Source organism: Aspergillus ochraceoroseus (genome assembly GCF_002846915.1).
Source record: "Aspergillus ochraceoroseus IBT 24754 chromosome Unknown P175scaffold_4, whole genome shotgun sequence".
NCBI lineage: Eukaryota > Fungi > Ascomycota > Eurotiomycetes > Eurotiales > Aspergillaceae > Aspergillus > Aspergillus ochraceoroseus.
The window spans coordinates 1,066,854-1,092,727 of NW_024468479.1; the positions used below are offsets into that span (position 1 = coordinate 1,066,854).

Below are 25,874 nucleotides of genomic sequence, written 5' to 3' on the forward strand. Positions count from 1 at the left end.
AAGCAAGCTTGCCTAGCTATATTACATATAGGAATTTTGGGGTTATCCGGCAATTGGATATAGGTGAGATGATCAATAAAAGAAATGGATGATCTGATTCTTTAAACAACCATCTGATAAAGCTGTTTGCGATTCCTAAAATAATAATGGCAATGGCTGAGAGAAAGCAAGGGTGGTAAAGTTGTGTAACTGCCGTCCTATCTTGTCAAGCTATTGTAGACCAATATAATCCTGTATTGGCTAGAAAATGACTGTCTTGACACCTTTTTAGCTGAACGGTATATGTAACCGATACCATTCTTTGATCGCGCTTGCGTGTCTCTCCAGACTCAGTGTCAAACACAGGTACCTCAACAAACCCGGCCTGAATCTCTAGCTCGTTCTCTCGTAGCGGCTCTAATCTGACGAGAATGACTGCAGAAATCTGGCCCTGCGATTCTCGTCAAAGCAGATCTGTGTCAGAGGAAAAGTCAATAAACCCCCCGTGACAACGGTCGAGTGGGATGGGGCGAGAAGAAGGCGAAGTTGTGGTTTCCAGGGAGAAACAGATCATCTTTAAAGAGACATTCCGGACGCAGAAACTATGATATCAGTTGGATGTCTTGTAGGTACTGTTGTCCTCATTAGATAGTCTGACGGTATTAAGCTCCAACCGACCATTGCTGTGTCCACCGTCCCATCATCTCCCCATCAATCATCTCAGCAGCTCTCAACTTGGCACTCGTTTTGTCTGCGCAGCCAGTCTTCCAGATGAGTGGTTCACACTTGCTCCGAGTAGCAGTATCAGTAGTACCAGTCGCGGGCTTCTTTGGTTCGGGGTGGTCTGAACTAGAGCTGTCGAGGACTGAATTTCTGTGCGGCGTGGGCGATGAGTCGCTCGGAGAGATACTTGCTTTCTGCGTAGCCTACATTAGGGACAACACGTAGGTCAGGAATGATCGATTCGGGAACTGGCTTGAGGTTGTCTTCTTCCAGTTTGTTGAAGTAGTATTTTTTTTAGTTGACACCGTGAGCGGGGGGCCGGAAACGGCGCCCGTCCCACCGCCTGCCCGATTCCGCATCCCGCATCCCCCCTGCCGCTTCGGGCATGGCGCCCGCACCCTGGACCCCATTCGGGTTTAGCGTTGACCCTGGCTGCTTTTACCGCCCTGTCCGTCTGCCGGGGATATAGTACCCGGTCCCAAAATAGAGTGGCCAATCCGCCAAACTCTTGATCCAAACAGGACGAAGGGGAGTTCTGGAGTCAAGGGGCTATACAGGTTTACTAGATGAATGCTATTTAGGAAATATATAACCGTTGTGAATATTCTCTCTGCCTCAGTTTGTAATGGCGGGGCCTTGTAGCTATAAATTGGAACCTGAGATCTCGTGATCGTCGGATGAATAATGATCCCAATGAACCCCTGGCGAGGTCTCGACCTGAAGTTTGAACCCCAATGTTTTGGTTTGGATGCGTTCAATATGTCGTTCCTGTCTTTAAATAGGGGCAGTATAGCCGCGTCCATCCCTAGTGGACTCTTATCATGGACGATTACCAGAGCCTCGTCGTGGCTCAATTCTTCGAATCACTGCCAAATCTCTCCCAAGAATCATGTCACCGGTTCGCCTTGCACCACATTGCCCCAATTCTTCATCCCAACACTCCCGGCAAGGTAGATATCCAACCCAGCGCTTTCCAGGGAAGCATGAGCTATACCATCATATTACATACTCATTTCACGGACGCCAATCATCGCATTGCCGTCCAGTTCCGAAGCGACAAGCAAGACCTTTTCGGAGTCACCGAAGCTAGCCACATTCATGGATCTATTGTACCTCTGGTAACATACCAGGGCATGTATGAAGGGCTCTTTGTGTATACATCGCCTTTTGCAGAAGGGACACCTTATATCAGTGTCTTGATGTCTTCCGAGGATTTTCACCTGCCTCTTCCGAAGAAGAGGGCGACCGTCATGGACCTTGCAGACCTCGTCACTAGAGGAGCCAGAACGAACACTGCTAGAGTTGACAGTGCTCTATCCGACCTCACTTCTACCCTGGAGAGAATCCAACATACGGTCAATAATTACAGTTTTCGACATGCAACCCTCAGAAACAAAATTTTTGCTTGCATCCGCAAGCTCTTACTACAGCTCCCCAATCTTACTACCCTCCCGGTCACCCTTACCCACCAGGATCTTGCCCCTTTCAATTACCTGATCGACGACTCTACGGGTCGGGTGCAGGCTGTACTAGACTGGGATGGGGCTCTTTATCTCCCAGTTGGGTCGAATTTCCATTTTATGGATAGCCTCTTCGGGTTCATGACCCCAAGAGGTTGGCAAGACACAGAAGACCGACAGGAACTAGAGACAGCGTTTTATAATCGGGTTCTAGCTCATCTTGCTGCGCAAGGATTTGAAGGAATAACAAAAGAGCAACTAGAGTCTCAAAAGGCGATTGGGATGTTACTGTATGGTGTGGACCGACTTCTCAAGTTCAAAGACGAACGAGCCGAGCACTATCTAGATGGATATCTTCGAGGGTTACAGTCTCTTTCATGAATGGATTCTTTATTGTCGTATTAGATCATTGCTTGACGGGGACATTGAAGCTTCAGAGTATGCTTAACCCGAAAGGCTACAGGATTAAGGGCCATTCAGAAAAGTAACGAGGAATGGCCGCGCGCCGATCTCGCACAAAATCAAAGTTACTGAGGTTTCGGTGTGGTAGTATGTGCTTAATTTCATACTTCTGCAGATATATAGCGAAACGACTCGTAATTTTGCGGCTTTCGTCTATAGGGATTCATTGAAATCTGACTTCTGGTAGAATTGTTGTCACAATAATCATTTCTGCGACATTGGTCTCTTTTCACTTACCAATTGTCTAGCTATTTAGTTAGTGAACTAGGTGGGAAGAGATGGGTGTAAACCAACTTCGGATACTGTAGGCGAAAAGATCGATCCGTCTTTTAATTCCCCCCAAAGCCCAGCAACCAAACTCACACCCACCAGCTGAGACCCAGGACCAAACCACCAAGCACAACTCTCTGGCTTGTCCAGCGGAACCAACCTGAGCCACAGCCAGAGCCGAGAGAGCAAGTTTCGCATGCTCGCCCAAGCGTACGGCGAGCGATCTGACGCCAGCTTTCACGTCGTCCTCCACAGCATGCAAGCCATGAAGATACAGAGCTTCCCCGCTAGAATGCACGGTGCGAAATTCGCATCCGCACCCGCGCCAGTCTCGATATGCGAGTCGGAGTCCGCATCTGTAGACATCCCACTCGAATAGTAGTTAGTTCAAGCAACGAAGGCCCTACAGCCCCCGACAATACTGCAGCAAGCACATAAACACAGGCATCGCAAACCCAACCCCCAAGAAATAACCTGCGGGAAATCCGTGAATCGTTTCCCAAGCGGGTAAACCATCAGGATGGATGGCGGTGATTACTGCGGCGTGGACGAGACACTACTGCACACGGGTAAGGGGGTGACAAGAATAGCTCCAAGCATGATTTGGACCAATGCGAAAAAAGATGCCCTGCTGGAGTGCTGACGGCGCCTCGAGCAATTGGTCGAAGCCGCGATTCGTGCTACCTTGCGGTCGTAGGCTTGGTCTAAATTGTCATTCCAGGTGCAGGTGGCTCCGCGCAAGACAATTACCCAGACGGACGGCTAGGTGAGCTGCAAGGAAGATGAGCGTTGAGGTAGGAGGAGGCGACGATGAAATGCATGCTGCAAAAAGCTAGGCCAATTGCGTAGTGCCAGTAGAAGGCGTAGAAGCCCGTTGGGCGGTCCAGTCGCATGAGTTCGGCGTAGGGGATCCAGGAGGGCGGGAAGAAAGCCCAAGTATTCTAGTAATAGGCCGGTAATAAGAAGGGGTTTGAGATAGTAAGGTTGATTTTAGAGGGATATACATTATCTAGCTTGCTAAGAATCTATATCAGCTATTAGGGTGAAGAAGAGGAGGATAATAATAAGGAGCCAGGACAGGATAATTCTCTAGCATTACTACAGATGCACATTCTCTCTTATATGTCCTTGAACTCGAATATGGCGAGCAAGAGCAAAATCGTGCCCGAATTGGGTATTATCTTCTCCCCGCGTGCGACAATGAGCGAGCCCTAAATACTAAACATGCATTTCCAAACCCTTTCTTCAAACCAGGTTCGATCCCTCTCCCAGGCTTTCGTAATAAGATCCCTGCCGATACAAATCACTGCGCGGATTTGGTCTTTTGTCCCCCATCCAGCAATAGTGCTTCCCCAGCAGATAAGGTGTACACCGACATGGATTAGTGTCCGAAAGGCAAGGTCATCACTGATATCCTGATACCCTCCGGCAAGGCCTTCGATAGCCCACAAACCGGCATCAATGTCTTTGAAGTGTTTCAGCATATAGAGCTCAGCAATCATCTGACCCAAGTCGAGGCCGCGGTTCCCGCATTGAGCTAATTCCCAGTCAATGATGAAAAGATGAGTGGTTGGTGATGGTTGGTCGAGTGCCGTCTGGGGAATCAAAACACTGCCGATTGTAAATAAGAAATCTCAGAATATAGAAACCCCAAGCAGAAACAAAACTCCGGGAAGACAAAGTACGTACTTTCCGGACCAAAAGTCACCATGAATCGGCCCAAAAAGCGCCGGGCCTCCTCCTGTCTTACCCAGTTCTTCTGCAGCCATCTCTCGGACCTTCTCCAATATCGGTCGACTCTCCTCCAGAAGCTCTGGATATGTCCCAATCATATTGATAAGGTTATTGTAATTAATGGAGAACTTCAAATCCTTCATAAACTTGTTTTTGTCAAATTCAGCAGCGACTTCTGCCTGTTCGGGAAGTGAGGACCAGGAGTGGAATGATCGAAGCCAAATTCCCAAGGTACGGCCAACGGATAAAGCCCATTCACGAGGAATCGTTTGAGACCCGCTCTGAGATATCAGGAATGTTTTCAGATCCAAAGCATCCGGAAGGTCTTCCATGATCTGAGTATTGGTTTGGGAGTTGAAATGAAAGATCCGCGGGGTTCTGACAGTAATTTGATACCTCTGTCCTTCGTGCTCCCCATTATTCGTACTGATACTGGCCAGTCTGTTGACGGCTGTGAGGGCTGACTCTTCTACTCGCTAAGAACAAAAGTAAGAGTCAGTAACTTCATATTGCGTTTCAAAAGAATTTCACGAAAAAGGACGGATTACACATCGCTCAGCAGTAAGCTTGAAATCCCGATTAGAGGCCACATAATCCTCTGCATGCTTCACTATGATAGTGGTTGTGCCGTCGTGGAGGGCTTTTAGCAGAACACCACGATAGACAAAGTTGGCCGTTCCTCCGCTCAACTGGGTGAGAGAAGAGCAAGGATAGATGCTTCTGGATACCTCTTCCGTAACAGCGCCAGTAACCTCCTTGTTTTCCATGATAAACAACTGTTGACAGAGCCTTTGAAGTTTGTTAGAATTCTACAATATCCCAGTCTTTCTCAACACGATGAATTGGTCAAAAGTCGGCGTCCGTTTTGGAATTAGCGTCGATATGAGGGGCATTGGAGGGTATGATGTCAGCAGTATTTTCTCCTAATTAGAGGTAAAGTAACTCGTTACCATTGATCAGGAACAAATTGGAAAGTATCATAAGCTTATCCTTGACAGAATTATGGTTACGTGGACATCGAGGAAGTCTCTACACGGTATGTAGGTGTGGTTGAAAATTCACTAGGACTACACCTACCGATTGCCAGCTGGGCCGACCTCGAGTGCCTGCCAACTACTCTGTATTTCAAATCCTTGAAAGACATTGTGGATAGCCTGCCGTCCGATGGAATAGAAACGAGCCATGGCACCTGGGATTTGGTTTGGGTGAGTCACTACAGGTTCTAATCCAAAGGTTATGGACATTGACTATACATATAGATCTCCAATGCAGACTACCGACGAAGCGATCCCTTCCCAGGAAATTTGCCGTGTTTACTGGTCCGTTCAAACATATCTGTGCAAATTAGCGTCACTAACATCTAACTACTAGAGATCCCAGCTTCATCTAATTCTCCGACTTTGGGGAGAGGCTGTAGTATTTTTATTCGCTACGGAGATGAAACCATTACAGCCAACCCCGACGGACGTTGAGACACGGCATACCAAGCGAGACGAGAGTGTTCCATTACCTTTGGCTTTATTGAGCTTTGCGAGCCTCGTCGGGGGTGAATCTTGGTTTACAGATAGATCGTGATATGAACAGTAGATACTCGTATAAGACAGGATTTGCGAGCGTTGAGATCTGGTTAGCCTTTGATCGAGAGGAGTTCATCCGGTAGCCTGTTCGTGGAAAGGGGTTTATGTTGTTGTTTTAAAGCTTTTTTTTTCAAGATGGAGAGAGAGATTGTCATCTTCTCGGGAGACATTACATAGTTGTAAAAAAAGTACAATATAAAAAGACGAGGCGGGGTCAGATTCTCAAACTTCTTTCCTTTTTTTTTTGGTTTTTTTATAATAAATTCAAGAATTCCACCAAGCCTTTCCACAATTCCACCATAACTCATGCTTGAAAGCACTGGAAATTCCAACTCAGTCATGCCTTTCAATCTTCACTTGGTGTATGTACATGAAGCAGATCAAGTATTTTCACCCAAGCGTCATCGTCGTCATCATCCTCTTCCTCCCAATATTAGACAGATCGACACAATGCCGAAACTAATGAGGAATTTCGAATTCAAACTCAGACCCAGAGTCATGCACAAAATCGGTAAACATGACGGGACTATACGACGGAGACGGAGCCGGAGTGCGAACATGCTGGTAAACGGGTCTATCGACTCCCCAAGAACCCTAAACGCCACCAGTCAGAACCGTTTCCTACAAAGAAAGAAACCAAGAATAAAACGAAACGACAGGGGGGGGGGGAAGAAAAGGAAACCAACCCGATACTGAGACTCCGCCTGCACATCCAAAGCCCTCGCCCCGGCTCTCGCAAGCTCGACGACCATTCTTGCATTCTCCATCTTCCCAGTCAGCATCGCAATGTGGATAAAGATCTCCTCGTAAACCGCAAGGTCGATTTCGGGACCGTATATGTACAACGTCTCAAGGACGAACGGAGTACTGGTGCAACAAGCCACGCCAAAAATGCCAGCATAGAAGATCTCGTCGCCAAGGTGGTCCTTCATACCCAATTCCAAAAGAGCACGGACAATACTAGACCTGCCGGCATGGAAGGCCTTCAGGAGGACCGGAAGCCCGGCAGTTTCAAGGTCCAGGCTCTGGAGGAGATCCTTGATGAGTTCGATGCGGCTCATCGTGTCAGCGAGATCGAGCGCGGAGCTTCCAGATTCGGTGACGAAGAACGGGTCTGCGCCTCTAGAGAGGAGATCCTGGACGCGGGGACGGTCGTCGAGCATGCAGGCAACGCAGAGCTCGGCATCAAGGTCTGTGGGAGGGCGGTTGGGGGGGACGATGCTGCGCAGTGAGGCGAGGCTTATGTTCGTGGTTGGGACATTATCGTTGGAGGTACGGGGTCTGGTGCTGAATACACCATTGGAATCCGAAGCCATGGTGGTCTTGTGTGTGTGTGTGTGTGTGTGTGTTAGTTATCTTTTTTTTTTTTTTCTTTTCTTGTTGTCTTAAAACAGGTGGGATATAAAATGACTGACTCAAGATACAAGACTGAATTGGGGGGTGGCTTACTAGCTGGAGACGGGTGGGATGGGATATCTTGGGAGTTTTAAAGAAACACCAAAATGTTTTAAAATAGTTACATTGTGAATGGGAAGATGCAGTGTGTTGTGATATAGGATAAATACAAGAGTCACGTTTCCTATACTTATATGCGCAAGAGTTAGACGAATGCGAAAATTAGGGCTCAAGGTTAGTCAAGCAGTGACAAAAATCACATTTCTTGTTTGCAATTTATAAAGAATTTTACAAAGACCATGATAATAGTACCCTGTTAAATATTCTACAACAGATGAACCGTCATTTGAGCATTCAATTCCAGTAAGATGTGTAAGTAAACTCCCTATCAAAATAGTGCAGCATAGCTCCAATGCATCTGCGGCAAGCTTCATTCAAAATTCAAGATATTCCTCATCTTCAGCTATCCTCCAAGCTATCATTAGTATCAGAGTAGCTCGATATGCCACTCAGATGTGAGTAGAAACAGTGCAGCCCCTATCCCGCTTACACATTTCAAGCAGAGAGTTGAGGAGAGCCCCCATAGTCGAAATGTGGAGATAAATGCCACTATCTCTAATTCAGGATCAGAGTTTCTCGAGCCGTATCTTGTCTATAGCAATTATTGGTCTCTAGAGTCATTGTCAAGACATGCGGAATGCAGTATAAACATTAGGGTTGATACGTGTATCCAGAGCCTATAACCCCCAGGTCAGTAGAGCAAAAGAAAACAAGAGGAAATTATCCAACTTGGCCACTATTATTATGGCCTTTTATATCCATTCTTTTCACATAAAGCTTGTGAATCCACCCATGGCTGTCACTGAGCAACCCCTGGTATATTGAATGCTTTGTTGGTTTGCCGCCACCACTGTAAAGGTATTGTCGATGGAAGTCAGCCAGAAGAGAGGATCTTGCGACTAGAAGAAATCTTCGACACAATGCTCTTCTGTTTCCATGTATCAGCGCGCATTCCGGTGTTTGGAGGCTCAGCATCACCTACTCTAACTTTCTACCGCAGCACAACCAATGTAGGAAGTAGTCAAACGTACCTAGGTATTCGAAACGCTGTGGAAATTAGACCATTTTCCAGGATAGGTCCATTCTTTAAGGCCTAATACGTAGAAATTTGGGAGAAAATCTCAGAATTCCAAGAATGTTGTATAGGAGAAAGAGGGGAAACAAAGAGGGGTCAATGTCAGTATGTACCATTTATCCCAGGAAGAAGATAGAGTACCAGATCCAACCCACAGCCTGGAATATTTACAAGAGAATACTCCCCTCAATCAATTGAATTCCATACCAAATGAATCTAAATCGACACAAGAAAACAGATCGATCTTCTTGTTTAGTTGTGCTACAGACCGTCTTTTCCCCCACCCGCTGGTCTAACAACGATCAGCACCACAACCCCCCCTTCCCTTCCCTTCTGTCCCATCCAACAAATTTCTCTCTCTAGCTTCTTCTTCTACCTCCTTCACTTCTCTCCCCTTTCAATCACCTCCTCAGCGCTCCTTTTTCCCTCAGAATCGTCCGTAATTTGTCACTTCCTCATCACTATAACCCACCTAGCCACTTTCTTCACCACGCATCCTTGTTGGTTTCGCCTGGCAGCTCCGCACCTGGGACCCAGGGGCTCCATTTTGAGCTGCTGCAGGCCGAGACTTTCCATCCCTCGATTCAAAGTCAGCCAGAGCTTCTCTCCCGATCCCCACAGCTTGTCATTCCCGAGAATTCTTTATTTCGACCTCGATATCCCTCCTTCCTCTTACGCGACGACCGCATCCCCGCCGTCCATCTCCAACCGGGTATATAACGTCATGAATGAAACCACTCCTTCTCCGACACCGGGTCCCGCTACAAAACCCTCCAAGTCTCCACCTGCTCCGACAGCAGGCACAAAACGAAAGCGAGGGTCAGCGGGTAAATACTATGCTGTCAAATCGGGCTACCAACCGGGAGTCTACTACGAATGGAAAGAGTGCTTGGCCCAGGTGACGGGATACAAAGGCGCCGTGTGTGAGTGCCCTTAAAAAAAAAAAAAAAAGGATCCCATGTAGAGATCTTTTTTTGACAGTAATCTCTAGTCCAAGCTTTTTATAGCCTTGAAGAAGCGAACGCCTTCCTAACCGGTGCCAAACCTCCCACCCCGCGGGGTAGTTCTCCCCTGCATGCGGAGCCGACGCGATTTTACGCAGTTCAACGTGGACGCACCCCAGGGGTATATACCAACTGGGCCCATGCCCAGGAGCAGATCAAAGGCTTTGCGCGACCCCGTTACAAAAAATTCTCTACAAGAGAAGAAGCAGAGGAATTTGTGAGACTTGGACGCGAAACTCCCGTTCTCGGAAGCGCATCTGCAGAATCAAAGCCCCCTGGAGTTCCAGGAATGATTACTGAAACTACGAAGGAAGAGGAAGGCGTTCCTTTTAACCCGGGTGAAGGACATCTACCCCCTGGCGCGGAGGATGGGTTTGACCCGAATATCCTTCTAGATCCTGCAACTGGAAAAATAGTACAAAAAACAAACGCACAAAAGACAGCAACAAAGACACGCCCTAAAGCACCACCGGGAATGCTGCGTATTTATACTGACGGCAGCTCGTTGAAGAATGGAAAAGCACATGCCTCTGCAGGAGTAGGGGTATATTTTGGACCTGGGGATTCACGGTTGGTCGACCTTTTTCTATTTGATTTTATTTCGCATAGATCTAGTGAGGATGATGATCGGGAATATTCGACTGACGCCTAACTTCCCAGCAGGAATGTTTCAGAGCCTTTGAAAGGTAGCCGTCAAACGAACCAGCGAGCTGAACTCACTGCCATCCTACGCGCTCTTGATATTGCCCCGCGACATCGAGATGTGACAATATTTACTGACAGCCAGTATGCAATCAACTGCGTTACCGTGTGGTTTGTCAAATGGCGACGCAACTCTTGGATGACAGCGGACAACAAGCCCGTTGAGAACAAGGATCTAGTAGAATCCATCCTCAGCAAAATCGAGGAACGAAACGAGCTTCAGGTCAAGACCTTGTTTGAGTGGGTCAAGGGCCACAGTTCAGATCCTGGCAATGAAGCAGCCGACCGTCTAGCGGTGAATGGGGCACAACGGGGGGTATCAGAAAAGAAAGCAGCGGCGGAGACGACTAGAGATATTCCAGAGGAGCTATTTGACCCGTATTTCTAGTCTCTCTCTCTCTCTCTCTCTCTCTTTTTTTTTTCTCTCCATCTCTCTACTTTTTCTTCTTCTTCCCTTGCTCATCCGACACTGGAGATGAGTATAATGGGCATACAAACACATTGCGATATGCCGATAGCATACTAAAACAGAAGCCAATAGAGCCCTGACAGAACATATTCTACTCGAGAACGTGTAGCAACTTATGTTGTGGTAGTTAATCACTCTCGCCATTGGATTCTGTAAAGCTGGCGTGGGGAAAACGTGATTCTTCCCAATTCGGACTGGCTGGACGCTATCGGAAGGCAACCCCAGCCCACTTGATATTTTCGGCTTCCTTCTTTGCAATTCATTCTCTCGTCAAGACTTCAATCTGTCTATCGTCTCAGTCCTTGAGCATTCCGGGGAATCTTTCCAACCCGTTTACAGTGCCTCGTGCAGGATATTGCTCCACGGTCGCATTTATCTTCCTTCCACCGCCACCAGCTACAGCAAAAGGTCCGCAGCAACTGTCGCAAGAGGGGTCTCAACAATAACAGCCCATTCATTCGATTTGTTTCATTTCACAAGAGAGATCGGACAGGTCCATCAGATGAGGCAAAGCCTGATTCTCCGACAATTGATTCTTCCTGTTTCTAATATGGTTGAATAACCCGACGTGTTACCATCTCCACCTAATCGTGTAGTAAATACACAATTCAACATTAGGTATTTACAAAGAACGGCAGCTCCAAGAATCAATCAGCCTCAAGAGTCTATATTTCCTGTGGAGACGTTGTGTCACCCAGCTCCCCCTTGCATTCCATCCAACTCCGAGGCATAACCAAGTCAACTTAGCAGCTATGCCAACCTTATCTTTGATCAACTTCAACATCGTTTGTGCGACCTTAGGTGGCTTCATCTCCATCTTCGGACTAGTCTCGTATCTGTTAAAAGAACGATTTTACCTCTCTGAAGCATGTTCGTGCTATATGATGTGTCCCTGAAAGTTGAACCGTCAAGGACTAATATAATACAGTGATCTCGTTGCTGGCCGGTGTCGTTTTCTCTCCGCACGCCGCCAATTTCATCCGACCGCTTGACTATGCACTCCGTACAGAGGAAAATCTCGAAGAGATTACCATGTGTTTCACTAGACTTGTCCTTGGGGTCCAGCTTGTTCTTGCTGGTGTCCAGCTACCCAAACGTTATCTGCAGATCGAATGGAAGAGTCTTGCTCTACTTCTAGGGCCTGGAATGGCCGCGATGTGGATGTGTAGTGCTCTAGTGATCTGGGCTCTCGTTCCCAACTTTTCATTCCTCTACGCGCTTATTGTCGGTGCCTGTGTCACACCCACGGATCCTGTGCTCTCGAACTCGATCGTCAAAGGAAAGTTTGCAGACGAAAACGTCCCGCGGCCACTGCAGCGGATTATTGTTGCAGAATCCGGTGCCAACGACGGCCTTGGCTATCCCTTCCTTTTCTTTGCCCTCTACCTCCTCCAGTACACTGGCATGGGGGGTGAAGGATTCAGTGGGGGGGCGGGGAAAGCCCTGGGCTTGTGGTTCTATGAAACTTGGGCCTATACAATTTTCTTGAGCGTGGGCTACGGCGTGACTGTAGGTTGGATTTCGAGGGAATTGCTTCACTGGGCTGAGGAGAAGCACTATGTGGACAGGGAGAGTTTCTTGGTTTTTGCCATTGCACTTGCGGTATGTTCCCAAACAAAAACAGGTTGCACGAGCCATATCTAACTATTTCCCAGCTTTTTATAGTAGGAACTTGTGGAATGATTGGAACCGATGACTTGCTGGCCTGCTTTGTGGCTGGAAATGTGTTCACACAAGAGTAAGCCCTCGTATGCTCATATTTTGATGACCAGCAAGCTAACCTAAAATCAAGCGACTGGTTTCGTCTTGAAACAATGGACGATTCGCTACAACCAACTATCGATATGCTGCTCAACTTGGCTGTGTTCATGTGGCTCGGTGCTGTGTGCCCTTGGCCGTCATTCTCGAACAACGACATCATCCCTCTCTATCGCTTAGTCTTCCTGGGGATCCTAATCCTCTTGGTGCGTCGCATGCCAGTCGTCTTTGCAATGCACAGGCATATCGATCAGATCGAGAACATGTTCCAAACCGCCTTCGTCGGCTTCTTCGGGCCCATCGGTGTCGGTGCAGTCTTCTACCTTACCGTCTGCCGCGAGTATCTACGCACAATCACCGTCGACGGTGAGGTCCGCGCGGACGCTCAGCGCATCTCTGATGCAGTCAACGTGATAGTCTGGTTCCTAGTAATCTGCAGTGTTGTACGTACCATTAGGTATCCCTTCAAACCGTCTCCATAACAACCAATTAACAATGCTACACAGGTCGTCCATGGGCTCTCGATCCCCTTCGCAAAGGCAGGATACCATATTCCTCGCACAATCTCCAACGCAATCAGCATAACAACTACGACCGCCGTCGAACCCGACCCCGTCCCTATCGCCAACGTCCACAACACCCACAGCACTGCAACCCGCGACTCAGGCGCTGCTAACCACCGCGGCCGCAAATCCGATACCGGGACCACGCGAGCCCCCCCGCAGAAGACCATCTTCCAGATCGGGCGCACTGTTATCCGCACTCAGTCTCCGTCCACTGAGCCGCGACGTCTAGGTGTGGGGAATGATGACGAACCGGAACGGCCGGTCAATTTGGTCCTGAGAGGTGGGCCTAGTGATATGGAGTCGGGTAGTAACACTCCACCTTAGCCATGGTTCCCGGGGCAAGCTTTGTAAAGCAGGCGAGTCGAAGGGACGACTGGACCGATAGGTGTCTCACCTATGTATATGAAGAATCGTAAGTAGTTGAAGAGGATGGGGATGCACATAATTCTTATGTGGAATGAGATCATGACTATGCCTATGCTATTCATAAATAGAAGAGCGCACGCACGCATATATCATCGATTTATATATCTGGCTAGGTATGAAGCACGTAGCTGTGTGTACAGTACATACCATAGGTCATGAATTGAACAATCTCTACTTTGCACTGACAATAGTTACTCTCTATCTATTCTTGTCGCCAGTAGGGCTATTACAAACAATGGCAGGTATTAACTAGTTAACTAGTTATTATTTCAATTGATTTGAATTTTTAGATTTTCCTAAAACACACACGCTTTTTGTACCCCTTAATAATCCATTCCTTCTCTTCTTCTTTCTCCTCCTTTTCCTCATCTGCTGCACTTATTGTCTCCCCAGCTCTCCCCCATCACATGCCTTCATCATTAATATAGAGTAACAAAAAAAGATGTAAGAGAAAAGGTTAATAATAATAAAAGAAATAGAGAGAGAGAGAGAGAGAGAGAAAAGTTAGGAAATGAATCGTTCACTTCGTCCCAACTGCGAGTCCTTCCAGCCAGTCCAGTTCATAATAGATAGACGACCACAATCTAATCTTCCTTCTTTTCTTCCTTCTTTTTGCCATCGCCTCACCTAGTCAAGTCAGGTCACTTGTCTTCTTCCTTCCCCTCAACCGACAAGCCACATCCATGCATCGGTTGCTAGCCCGAGCAGCAGCAAGTAGTATAGACTCAACAGCAGCAGCAACAGCAACCCACCGCTTGATACACGTCTATGAAAAAGAAATTCATGCAGTCGTTACAATCCCGTCCATGCCACAGAGCAAAACCCCATCTGTGTCCGTCCGCGAGGTAAACCAAAGGGCTATGCGAGGAAATTTGGGGTATATATCAGAGCGACATCCCACCAGATACGGCATCACAAACACAAGATCAAAAGAAAAATGAACAAGCAAATCAATCAAGCAAGGAGAGAAAACAAAAAAAAAAAAAAAAAGGAAAAAGGAAAACAATGGGACGAATAAAAGAAATGCAAAAACTATATTGCCGCGAAAACAAATCGTGGATGGAGCGGGAATGAGGTGAAAGAAACAGAGTAAAATAAAAATGGGGGCAGAAATGAGATTAAATCAGGGGCAAGTAGATTCGTTCAAATGGAAAAGAAGCTACCTCAGGATCACGTATGAGGGTTCCGTTCGGGCTCTAGAATCGGTAACTAGTAGAGACATCGGCACACAAGCTCATGGTAAAGTCGAGGATATATCGAGAGCTATTGGAATCAACACACAGCGTAGGGTGAAGGTGAAAATTCGGAGACTAAAAGTTGGCGTTATGTCCAGTCCATGCCTCCGATGCCTTTCCTTGCGTATACACATACGGAGCACCATTTGCAGTGTTGAACCGCGGTAGCCCTAGTGCTTTGGTGAAAGAAATCATGGGATGCGTTCGTAAAACAACAAGTATGCCACCTTGTTGTCGCGAGATCCATATCTTCCAAGTGGAGTGCGAACCCCCGAGGATGTCCCAGACTGGGCCGGAACACCATTAATGGGGGTAGAGGTGGACTTCTTGCTTGAATGACCACCCGAGCCGGTACCGTTAACTTGACTCCAGCCTCGCCCATCGTCCACATTTTCGAAGTCGTCTTGATCGATATGGTCGTAGATATTAGCGTTGGGCTCTTTGTCGCGCTTATGCTGCTCTAGCGCTGCGGCCAGGACCTTGGGATCCTCTTCGCCTCCAGCCTCTGCGACATCTTCGCTCCTAACACGACGGATGGCTGTATCATCAATGCGAATCCATTCACGACCATCTTGGCGACGGACATCCACTGTATAATGGCCGCCACCGGCGTTCTTACCGTGATGGTAGATGACACCAATGAGCCGGTATTTGGGTAGGCCGCCTTGAGCCATCATGACATTGCGACGATGGGGCGGAAATACCTCCCGAGGAATCTCCAGATCGAGAGGATATCCAATCTTCTTCCAAATCTTCTGGGTGCCTCTGGTCACACTATCGTACTGGAACCGCTTCAGATGGAGGATCAAGACAGGCGGCAGACTTTCAATGAATATTTGCTTTGTAGCAGTGACATTGGGGCCACGTGCGGAGTTAAAGTCTCCTTGAATGCTTTCCGGCTTCGTTAGGCCTTTGAGTGCATCCACAATATTGTTAATATCGGGAGAACCGATATCAAGCTGCAGAGGTTGGTATGGTTCCAGAGTCACGGAGGCCTTATTGCCCGGCACACGGAACTCAGACCGAATCTTACCGCCAAAGATCTTGGTGATTGGAGATTCCGAGGCAAGATGGCCCGATGATCGAGTGACGGCAGCTTTCTGCTTATGTCCGACTTCCATCCAACCATCCGCGTTTTCGCCGTTGGTAGCAGCAGCAGTGGAATCAGCGTCCTCTGATGAACCAGGGAAATGCGGCGCAGGAGAATCCTTTCCGGCGCGGGCACATTCCTCGTGCATTTCTTCGAGAAGGAAGCCCAAAAACTCTTGGGCATCTTGCTGATGACCGCGCTGGATCGGATGGGTTAGTGCAGGAAAGTAGAAGCTGGGCCACAAAACTTACTCGCATATCCCTAAATCGGGGCAATTGGCGAATGACCTGATAAACGAACTCGGGAATGAAAGCTTCTCCATACTCCTCCAGCTCGGTAGGCTTCAGTCTCAATCGTAACTGGTCTTCATTGTGAGCGGCATCAATCACACGGAATTCTTTCATGAACATGATCCTGGTGAAGTATTAATATTTGGTGCCAAAATGCTAAATGTGGATCACTCACAATGCATCAATCATTGGGAAGTCGCTCTGAAAGCTGTGCGATGCACTCTTTCCGATATGATCCAAAAACTGATAAAATGGCACACATGAGACTAAAATTTGAAGAACCTATTGTAGTCGGGTTAGAAAAATAACCGAGCATGGCTGGGCTCGATGAAGACGTACCGAGTTCATATAGCACATATTCCCGGTATTCACAAGACCCCTGGGTTCAAGAAAAGCTACTTTGTCACTGTACTGGGAGACATCTTCTCCCAGACTCAACAAAACGTCTGCAACAGACTTGCTCTGGTGTTGGAGGACGCCGTTGAGAACATCCGGAGATGTACCTTGAGCACCTGAGGCACGTGCCGCACCCTTGGAGCGAACCAAGTCTGCCCAGGATTTGGGTGCCGCACGGACAGGTGAGGCGACCTTCTCTGTTTCCTCTGGCTCTGGAGTTGCTCCATTCGCTGGTGTAGCGCTAGCCACATTGGCAGCAGACTTTGGCGTTTCCGAGGCGCGGCTAGCATCGTCTTTTGTTGCTTGACGAGGGGTGCCCGGACCGGGAACAACAGGGACAACCGGAACGACAGGGATAGTGGTAGATTTCGATCCTTTGGGAAGTGATTGGGGACGGGTAGATGGGTTTTGCACGGCCGAGGAAGGAGTGGTGGGTTGTGTCGAGTCAGCAGTGGACGGAGCGACTGATAGAGTTGGAGTTTGCGGCTCAGACGGGGTTTGTGCTTGGGGTTCAAGGCCCTTGGTAGTATTCCCCGGTTCTCGGGTCTCCTGAGTCCGCTGCACCTCCTTTGTCGGGAGCTCTACAGCGACAGAAGAAGCCTGCAGAATGCGGCTCCTCCATCGTCTACGTGGGGCTCTGGCTGGGAAAGGACGGTCGGGAACGGAGAGCCAAGGCAACTGTACACAAGTCAGTCATTATGTTATCATGAATAGGCAAGGGCAAATCATCCTACCGGAGCGCGAAACGGCTCCTTTGCGGGAGGGGGGGTAGCTGCTGGTACCGGACCAGGAGACGAGGGCATAGCTGGACTAGGCGTCGGGTGTATCGGGACGACTGCAGGAGATTGAGATTGGGGTTGTATGGAGACAGGAGCCGGTACCACGGGGGAGGGCATGGCATTTTGGAAAGGAGTTGACGCTCTCGGCTGCATGGGGTGTGGTTGGGGGTGCATATGAACTGGAGCCATCAGCGGCTGCGCAGGGGGGTAGGAAGAGATGAATGTCGGTGCATATGGGTTTGGGTAAGGGCGTGGAGGCATCTGCATCGGAGGATATGGGCCATACCACTGAGGGTATTGCTGTGGAGAATAGGCGGCCGGAGGGGGGTGACCATTCATCTGATTCATCTGAGGGTGGTAACCCATGTACGCGGGAGGCGATCGCATATTTGGGGGACCTGTCGAGTATGGAATATCCTGTTGCCGCCGCGGAGAAGGCATGGGTGGCTGCCCATGGGGCATTGCGGGCAGATGATGGTTCATCATGTCCAGGCACGTTGGAGAGTCGCCTTGACTATTTCAGCCACGCGTTGCCTCAATGGGAGCCATACGAGGTTCTGAGTGCGAAAGGGAAAAAGTTGAGAAGGACCAGTGAGACCTTCTAGACGGCCATTATCCCTTCAAGGCCGGAAAGTATAGAGGATGAAGCGTGAAGGTGGTAGTGTAATATGATACCGAAGGCGTGGGGAGGCCCTGGGAAACGACACTGGGAGTTAGCGACGGGGAACTGCGCAATGGAAAAAAAAGGCACCGACGGAGAGGACCCAGTTAAGGGAACGGGGACGAAGCAAAGACAGAAGAGGAATACGAACCGGAGTCTAGAGGATTAATCACTAGCAGGGGGGGAAAAACAGACAGAAAACGATGCTAGAGGAACAATCCGTCTCAAGTAGACGATAAGAAGCAAGACAGGAGCGTCTGTCTGTCTTTCTTACTCTCTCTCGTTTTCCAGCTGAGGACGAAATGATGTTTTTTTTTTTTGGGCGGTCTGGCGATGCCTGAGGCTCCCAACTAAAATCGTGCCAAGACATGACATAACTTCCTATGGAAACTCGCCCCTCACTCGCTTTTCTCTCCTCTTCTTTCGCTTCCTCGAGAGCCAGGAGGAGGATCAGGACCTGGTGCTTCTCCCCTCCCTGTGATGCCCTTCGGGGTCCTCGTGGCAATCAATCTGTTGCATTTTCGTTCCCTTTTCTAATGAATCATTGTGTGATTCGTTCTTAACTGGTGTGATTCATACTTCCCCCCCCCCCCCGTGAGACGCCGCTTCACGGTTATCCCGATTCTGCCCCTCTTCCTAGCTACATCCCCAATCGCTGCCTCCTCGTCGAATATCGGCAGCTCTGGAGGTTCTTTTATCTTCCACTGAGCAATGTCGTCCAATGCTGGTCAGACTCCAACTTCTTCCAAGGCGGTGAACGTCGTGAATCAGCTTGTCTCTTCGTCATTCCACTCAACCCCGGCTGTTGATAGTGGTTACCAGCGACGCGTGGGGGGATCTGGGAGCTTTGGAGCAGGATTTGTGTCGAGGAATATCAGTTCTCCTCGGAATAATCAAGCTCGAAAGAGTCAGGATAAGCGACAAAGGCGTCCCCGATTATTAGATGATGATCTCGCTGAATCGGTGGGTGTGGCCCCAGCTTGACCATCCAGCATGCCGCATTAGCTTCAGATCATCGGGGTGGCTAATTGACATATATGCAGGCTATCATGAGGTCAACAACAAGTCGCAAGGGACAGACGTCCATCACCCATTTGATGAACTTTTCCCTCCCTCCTCGTCCGGAATATCACCCCCCGCCGCGCAATACTCGTCGATATGCCTCATGGGGGCTTGGTTCTGGATATCATGCGATGGATAAAGCCCGATACGTGCATGCTAACTATCGTTTTATTGTGACGCCAAATCAGGCTTATCACGCCCAGGCGGCAAATGCAGATGTCCATCTGGATTGGGACTCAGTCCTTCAAGTGCTTGTGTCCGCCCAGACCCAGGACTCCAGTTGCCCCATTTGCTTGTCTACGCCGGTATCGCCGCGCATGGCCCGATGCGGCCACATATTTTGCCTTCCGTGTCTAATCCGCTATATGCAATCCACGGATGAGGAGAGTCAAGTCCCTGAGAAGAAAGCGCGGTGGAAGAAGTGCCCCATTTGCTGGGACTCGATATATATCTCGGAAACACGACCCGTAAGGTGGTTCAGTGGCCAGGAGGGAGTCCTTCCTTTTGAGGGCGGTGATGTCGTCTTAAGATTAATGAAAAGAGAACCGCGCAGCACTCTCGCGCTACCCAGAGATGGTGCCGAGAGTCTTTCCCCTGAGGAGGACATTCCATGGTACCACGTTGCGGAGGTCTCGGATTATTCCCGCATCATGAAGGGAGGAGAGGATTACATGAATTCTCAGTACGATTCTGAGATTGAAGACCTCCGCAGACAGGAACAAGAAGATGAGCTTTTATTTGGAGCCGAGAACACCTGGACCCAAAAGGCAATATCTGCTATCAAAGATGCTAAGCGGAAGATTGAAGGAATTGGAAATCCCCCAGAGGTCTCATCGCAACCTAATCCGAGTCGTTCACCACGGGAGCCGATCGTCATACAACAGCCACCAGACGACGTTGCCCTGATGTATACATCACAACACGCGACGAAATCTGGAAAGAGCCCGTCCGCAGTGTCTCCTCAGTTGTCAGGGACGTCCACCGCGCTGGATCGAACGACGGAAGCGATCAGCAGCATCAGCTTGGGTGCGACAAACGGCATCAAATCTAAGCAAAAAGACTCTGGACCAGGCCGAGATCCACTGCCTCATGACCGCAAAAAGGGTGCAAATTCCTCCCATTCTCCTGACTATCCATTCTACTTTTATCAAGCCCTGCCTCAATTCTACCTTTCGTCTCTTGATATCCGCATCCTCAAGGCTGCCTTTGGCGACTATTCCTTGTTCCCAGCGACCATCCTACCCCGAGTTGAACATATTTCAACCGGTCACATCGTCGACGACGAGCTGCGCAAACGCGTGAAATATCTCAGCCATCTTCCACAAGGCTGTGAGGTCAATTTTCTCGAATGCGACTGGAGAGACATTGTTATGCCGGATATTTTGGAGCAATTCAGCACCGAAATAGAGAAGAGAAGAAAGCGAAATAGGGACAAAGAGGCGCGCGATGAAAAAAATCGAGTTCGCGCGGAAAAAGAGGAAGACGAGAAACGTTGGGCTGCAGCTCGCCGCAAGAGGTTGAGCATGGACGCCAGTGATCCCCCCTTCTCTGACCGCGACTTCCAGCCATTGGCAAGTGGGTCTGCAGCTCTCGACCTGCCAGATCTTGAAATCGGGACTTCTAGCTCACCCCCTCAACCGTCTGCTCAGTTTGGTCCCTTGACTAGTCCCTCGACCAGTCCTCCCGGAAGTCGCACGGTCTGGGGAACAGCCGCCGTTACACCTTACTCTGCATCATCTCGTGTGGAATTTCCTCCTGCCGTAGGCGATGGCTGGCGCGAAGGATGGGAGGATGAGTTACTAGCTCAGCAGGAACGCGAATTGATAGCGCAGACTGCTCTTGACGCAAATAGTCCCTCTTCTAACTCCAGTAGTAAGAAGAAGGGCAAGAAAAATAAGAAGATTACGCTGATGTCTACTAATATTCAAAGGGGAGCTTAAGGCCGTCGTTTTAGGATTTCCCGATTTTTTTTTTTTTTTCTACATCTATTATCTCTTTGCCTTCCCCATCTCTGTACCTTTTTAACTGTCGTTTAACAACTGAATGCGTCCTTCCCAAGCGCGAGTGGTGAGATCAAGACAGTGTATTCTTTCTTGGGCGTAGCATATGGACAGGAGTCGGGACGGGCGATATACTTGCGTGTCTTGAAGAACCATACACATATACAGAATATATAGTGATTTTATTTCAGAATTTGACGGATATACACACATCTGTAGCTATATTCTTATTAGGAATATCCACTTAAGTACCTACTACTACACACTATTTATAGTTCATCCTGCGCGGTCGATCGATCCTCGAAACTAAAACATTGATGCCGCTGCTTTTATGAGTGATTTATTTACACCCTCACCATGTACCTAGGTACGTAGTACTCCCGACAAAGAGGGCATACGAATACGCCGGGGTTTTCTAGGATCCAATAATTAAGAGTCTCATCTACACCTGCAAGGGCTGTAAATACTGAAAACACACCCTAGTCTCTCGTCCGACCACCCAAGCTAAAACCTGACAAACCAAAAGCGGCACCCATTCTGGCCGAATATGGAAGGGATAACAATCGAAAAAACCGGGGAATCGTTGCAGTGGCCAAAACACTCTCTCTCTCCTCTCCTTCTCTTAATTTCTCTCTGGCTGGCCTTTCCCTCTCCTCAACACATCCCCTTTCCTTCCCAATTACAAATATATATGGTCCATATATCATCTTAACTGTCATATGTTTACGTGACCATGACTGTTACACGCTCTCAGACGGGGAAAACCCCTAAGTACGTTTCCTTGTCTTCTGTTTGTTTGGGACGATCCCCTGCTCCTTGCGACGAGCAATTGCTCTCCATTGCGCCACATCAACTCCAATTTCCGTGTCCTTCTTCCTCAATTGGCTATTGAATATTCATATACTTACGGGGTCTTATAGGAAGGTGGAGCGTATCGGTTTCGTGGAGACCCCTGGCCGTCGGGTCACTCGCAGCAGCGTTGCGCCGTCCGACGAGATGTCCGATTCAGCCACCGAAACTCGAGGACGAACCCGATCTGTGACTCGAAGGCGCACTCCCGCTACTCCTGCCAAGGTCAAGATTGAGGATGTTTCCGACGACGAAGTGAAACCCGCTCCGACCAACGGTCACACCCACACTCCCGAAAGCAAGGAACGGATCATCGACGGCTGGGTGCAGGGCAAGGACCCAAGAATCGATTATAGTGGACACTTTGAATTCGGAGGGTCTTTAGGTGTTTTGTCCATGATGATTGGGTTTCCACTGCTCATGTACTACATGTGGATTGGAGCAACTTACTATGACGGCAAATTCCCTCGCCCAGCGGAAGGGCAGAGCATGTCGGAGTTTTTTGCGCATATGGGCCATTTGGTTTACGAGGGCGCATTCCCGACTCTCAAGGCATGGGCCATGTACTGGGTCTTCTTCGTCTTCGAAGGTGCTTGCTACCTTCTTCTCCCCGGCATCACGGTTATGGGTCGCCCTCTCCCTCACCTCGGAGGCAAGCAGTTGCCATACTACTGCTCGGCTCTCTGGTCTTTCTGGACTACCATTGCATTGGCGTGTGCTCTCCATTTTACCGGTATCTTCAAGCTGTACACCATCATCGACGAGTTCGGATCTCTCATGAGTGTTGCGATTCTATCTGGGTTCCTGGTTGCTTTCACTGCGTACTTCTCAGCATTGGCCCGTGGAGCGGAACACCGCATGACCGGCTATCCCATCTACGACTTTTTTATGGGCGCTGAACTCAACCCTCGGATGTTTAAGCTTTTAGATTTCAAGATGTTCTTTGAAGTTCGTCTTCCTTGGTACATCCTCCTCCTTGTCACCATGGGCACTGCCGCTAGGCAATACGAAGTGTACGGATATGTGTCTGGAGAGGTTGGATTCTTGTTGATGGCACATTTCCTCTATGCAAACGCCTGCTCCAAGGGCGAGGAGTGCATCGTGTCTACCTGGTAAGTTTCAATCGCCGTGAAGGTCCGTCCATCGGGAGATTTGACTAACTTACCCATGTAGGGACATGTATTATGAGAAATGGGGTTTCATGCTCATCTTCTGGAATCTGGCTGGTGTGCCTCTAAGCTACTGCCACTGCACGATCTACCTTGCAAACCATGACCCCGCTACATACCACTGGAACCGCTATTTCCTGATTTTGCTCTATGTGGCCTATCTATTCGTTTACTGGGTTTGGGATACCACCAACAGCCAGAAGAACCGCTACCGTCAGCAGGAGCGCGGAACCAGGGTATTCCGCAAGGCCTTCCCTCAACTGCCCTGGCAAACTCTGAAGGATCCCAAGACAATCACCGCGGCCGATGGCTCTAAGATCTTGGTTGATGGATGGTGTAAGTAAATATCCATATGAAACAGACGCAACATACTGACGTTCCCCAGATGGCAAGGCTCGCAAGATCCACTACTCCTGTGATCTGTACTTTGCCTTGAACTGGGGCCTTATCACTGGCTTCAGCAGCCCATTCCCGTGGTTTTATCCCTTATTCTTCGCTTGCATGATTTCCCATCGTGCACTGCGTGATATCCAGCGCTGCCGTAACAAGTACGGCGAGGCTTGGACTGAGTATGAGAAAAGGGTTCCTTATTTGTTCATTCCTGTAGGTTTTCCCTTGCTTGAATCCTTGGGTTCGCAACAATATCTAACGTCTCCTGCAGTATGTCTTTTAAAGGGTCAGGACAGATGCCCTATCAAGAATTTCCGGGACATTCTCTAATACGAGTCCGGCGGCTCATTCTACAGATCACCCTGGTGATACCCCTTCTATAGCCAACCCTCAAACGACAAACTCAGCTACGAGAAGTGGTGAACTTTCCTTTTGACTCTCTCCATTTGCATACGCCCTCATGGTTTCGATTAATCCTTTAATCACTGTACCATTCGCTGTAATTATTCTTTTTTTTTTTTTTTTTTCAACCTGTTTCCTTATCGTCGCCTTATTTTCCTTCCCTTTCCTATTCTGATACCAAAAAGTGTGCGAACTTGGTTTTTGGCTATTGAGGCCTCGGTGATCCCCAGCCATCTCAATACCGGGTATAATGTAATATGAAGACAGAAGACATGCAATTAGACTATTTACTGGCAAAACAATCATGGAAGCCATAATAATTCTGGATCTAGATCTATATCAGCACGTGATTACCCCTCCAGCTTATCGGAATCAAACCATCGCAAAGCCCCTCACCGTCATCGAGATCTCAAGAAATTGATGGCTCTGAACCAACTCGATCGTTTACCATTTGTATAACTGACCATAATTAACCAGCCATGTTGATTAAAGAGTCCTATCACGATGTGCCTACCACAGCTGACGGCAATGGCACCATGCGTATGTACCACTCCACAGCACTACATTAATCCCCAATGCCACAGACATATCTCCATTCACAACATCGAAATCTTCTATTTATTAACCCACGAGAAACAGGCATCTATGTCTTCCATCCAACTGTCCCGGGATACCCAAATGCACGCTTTCCCGGTGTAGTCGTGTTCAGCGAGATCTATCAGGGTATATTTCCTTCCCTCACTCATTGAGCACCTATATCTTGCTTAGCAAATAAGCGTAAGGGGGGTTTTTTTTACCAAAGATAGAAAGACAGAAAGAAAGAGAACATATAGTAGCAAAGAAAAGGGGCGATGCTAACTGAATTCGTATGAATCAAGTAACCGGTCCTGTTGAGCGCTTTGCCCGCCAAATCGCCGGGCAGGGATACATCTGCGCTGCACCCTCAAGCTACCATGAATTCACTGGACCCGAGGCTCTGAAGTACAATGCGGAAGATACGGACAAGGGGAATCTGTGGAAGATTAGCAAGGTAATAAAAATTTTTTTTTTTGGTTTCTTCTCTTGTCTCCTGTTCTATCTTAAGTTCATTCGGGTCAATCCAAATAAGAACGAGAGAAAGAAAGAAAGATGCTAAACCTTTTTTTTGCCAGAAAATCCCGGCATACGATGAAGACGCCTCGCTATGCGTTGATTACCTCCTCTCCCTCCCGACCTGTAACGGCCGGGTCGGAGCAACAGGAATGTGCCTCGGCGGACACCTTGCGTACCGTTGTGCCCTGGACAGCAGAGTCAAAGCCGCGGTGTGCTATTTCGCGACCGACATCCACAGTAGGACCTTGGGCCAGGGGAAGAATGATGATAGTTTGGCGAGAGCAGAGGATATTAAGGGGGAATTACTTATGGTTCGTCCGCCGCACAAGTATTAATGCTGAAAAGGAAGAAAAAAAGAAGCAGATACACTAACAATATGGATAATGTGGATATAGATCTTTGGAAAGAATGATAACCATGTCCCTCCTGAGGGAAGGGATCTGATTAGAAAGACATTGCACGAGAAAGGCGTCTTGTTTAGCTTTTACGAGGTTGCTTGGGCGCAGCGTATGTCCCTCTCTCTCTCTCTCTCTCTCTCTCTCTCTCTCTCTCTCTCTCTATATCCTTCTCTTTTTACAAAGGTTCAAGGTTATGGATTATTGCTAACTGATGGGGATAGATGCATTCATCCGCGATGAGCTGAGCAAGGGACGATACGACCCGGCCATCACAAAGGCATGTTTTGAGATGTTGCTGGAGTTGTTTGGACGCACACTAAAGCTGGATCTGGGAGAGCATGATGGGAAAAAGCTGGAGATTGAGGACGTTTGTTAGGTTACATTTCTCCCTAGAGGGAAAT

General features: G+C 48.5%; 9 protein-coding genes across 9 annotated transcripts; 5 read left to right on the forward strand and 4 right to left on the reverse strand.

The window, feature by feature from the left end:
• Positions 1 to 2: 2 nt before the first annotated feature.
• Positions 3 to 1,089, reverse strand: P175DRAFT_0557520 (uncharacterized protein; the record flags this gene model as incomplete). Its single annotated transcript, XM_040900776.1, has 3 exons — positions 3 to 581; positions 658 to 905; positions 1,006 to 1,089. 3 exons carry the CDS (start codon positions 1,087 to 1,089, stop codon positions 443 to 445), a joined length of 471 nt encoding a protein of 156 aa, XP_040752223.1. The 3' UTR covers positions 3 to 442.
• A 246-nt stretch (positions 1,090 to 1,335) lies between these two features.
• On the forward strand, positions 1,336 to 2,822 carry P175DRAFT_0501469 (uncharacterized protein). The gene has a single exon (XM_040897173.1). It carries the CDS (start codon positions 1,524 to 1,526, stop codon positions 2,541 to 2,543), a length of 1,020 nt encoding a protein of 339 aa, XP_040752224.1. The 5' UTR covers positions 1,336 to 1,523; the 3' UTR covers positions 2,544 to 2,822.
• Positions 2,823 to 3,925: 1,103 nt separating this feature from the next.
• On the reverse strand, positions 3,926 to 5,395 carry P175DRAFT_0523693 (uncharacterized protein; the record flags this gene model as incomplete). Its single annotated transcript, XM_040899332.1, has 3 exons — positions 3,926 to 4,505; positions 4,584 to 5,104; positions 5,177 to 5,395. 3 exons carry the CDS (start codon positions 5,393 to 5,395, stop codon positions 4,106 to 4,108), a joined length of 1,140 nt encoding a protein of 379 aa, XP_040752225.1. The 3' UTR covers positions 3,926 to 4,105.
• A 1,269-nt stretch (positions 5,396 to 6,664) lies between these two features.
• Positions 6,665 to 7,521, reverse strand: P175DRAFT_0557524 (uncharacterized protein; the record flags this gene model as incomplete). The annotated part of the gene is made up of 2 exons (XM_040900777.1): positions 6,665 to 6,799; positions 6,892 to 7,521. 2 exons carry the CDS (start codon positions 7,519 to 7,521, stop codon positions 6,665 to 6,667), a joined length of 765 nt encoding a protein of 254 aa, XP_040752226.1.
• Positions 7,522 to 9,245: 1,724 nt separating this feature from the next.
• P175DRAFT_0234688 (RNA-DNA hybrid ribonuclease) lies at positions 9,246 to 10,619 on the forward strand. The gene is made up of 3 exons (XM_040892660.1): positions 9,246 to 9,658; positions 9,727 to 10,309; positions 10,414 to 10,619. The coding sequence occupies exons 1-3, from the start codon at positions 9,460 to 9,462 to the stop codon at positions 10,427 to 10,429; spliced, it is 798 nt and encodes a 265-aa protein (XP_040752227.1). The 5' UTR covers positions 9,246 to 9,459; the 3' UTR covers positions 10,430 to 10,619.
• Positions 10,620 to 11,662: 1,043 nt separating this feature from the next.
• On the forward strand, positions 11,663 to 13,558 carry P175DRAFT_0532195 (putative Na/H antiporter; the record flags this gene model as incomplete). The annotated part of the gene is made up of 5 exons (XM_040899942.1): positions 11,663 to 11,780; positions 11,839 to 12,512; positions 12,566 to 12,648; positions 12,703 to 13,111; positions 13,175 to 13,558. The coding sequence occupies 5 exons, from the start codon at positions 11,663 to 11,665 to the stop codon at positions 13,556 to 13,558; spliced, it is 1,668 nt and encodes a 555-aa protein (XP_040752228.1).
• A 1,528-nt stretch (positions 13,559 to 15,086) lies between these two features.
• On the reverse strand, positions 15,087 to 17,936 carry P175DRAFT_0438381 (mRNA-binding ubiquitin-specific protease UBP3; the record flags this gene model as incomplete). Its single annotated transcript, XM_040893911.1, has 5 exons — positions 15,087 to 16,184; positions 16,237 to 16,399; positions 16,451 to 16,557; positions 16,615 to 17,349; positions 17,406 to 17,936. 5 exons carry the CDS (start codon positions 17,934 to 17,936, stop codon positions 15,087 to 15,089), a joined length of 2,634 nt encoding a protein of 877 aa, XP_040752229.1.
• A 756-nt stretch (positions 17,937 to 18,692) lies between these two features.
• On the forward strand, positions 18,693 to 21,392 carry P175DRAFT_0501475 (RING-type E3 ubiquitin transferase MAG2). Its single transcript, XM_040897174.1, has 2 exons — positions 18,693 to 19,074; positions 19,155 to 21,392. Exons 1-2 carry the CDS (start codon positions 18,823 to 18,825, stop codon positions 21,111 to 21,113), a joined length of 2,211 nt encoding a protein of 736 aa, XP_040752230.1. The 5' UTR covers positions 18,693 to 18,822; the 3' UTR covers positions 21,114 to 21,392.
• A 514-nt stretch (positions 21,393 to 21,906) lies between these two features.
• On the forward strand, positions 21,907 to 25,849 carry erg4 (c-24(28) sterol reductase; the record flags this gene model as incomplete). The annotated part of the gene is made up of 9 exons (XM_040898419.1): positions 21,907 to 21,944; positions 22,094 to 23,134; positions 23,196 to 23,527; positions 23,577 to 23,794; positions 24,568 to 24,706; positions 24,862 to 25,013; positions 25,135 to 25,386; positions 25,471 to 25,582; positions 25,695 to 25,849. 9 exons carry the CDS (start codon positions 21,907 to 21,909, stop codon positions 25,847 to 25,849), a joined length of 2,439 nt encoding a protein of 812 aa, XP_040752231.1.
• Positions 25,850 to 25,874: the final 25 nt, after the last annotated feature.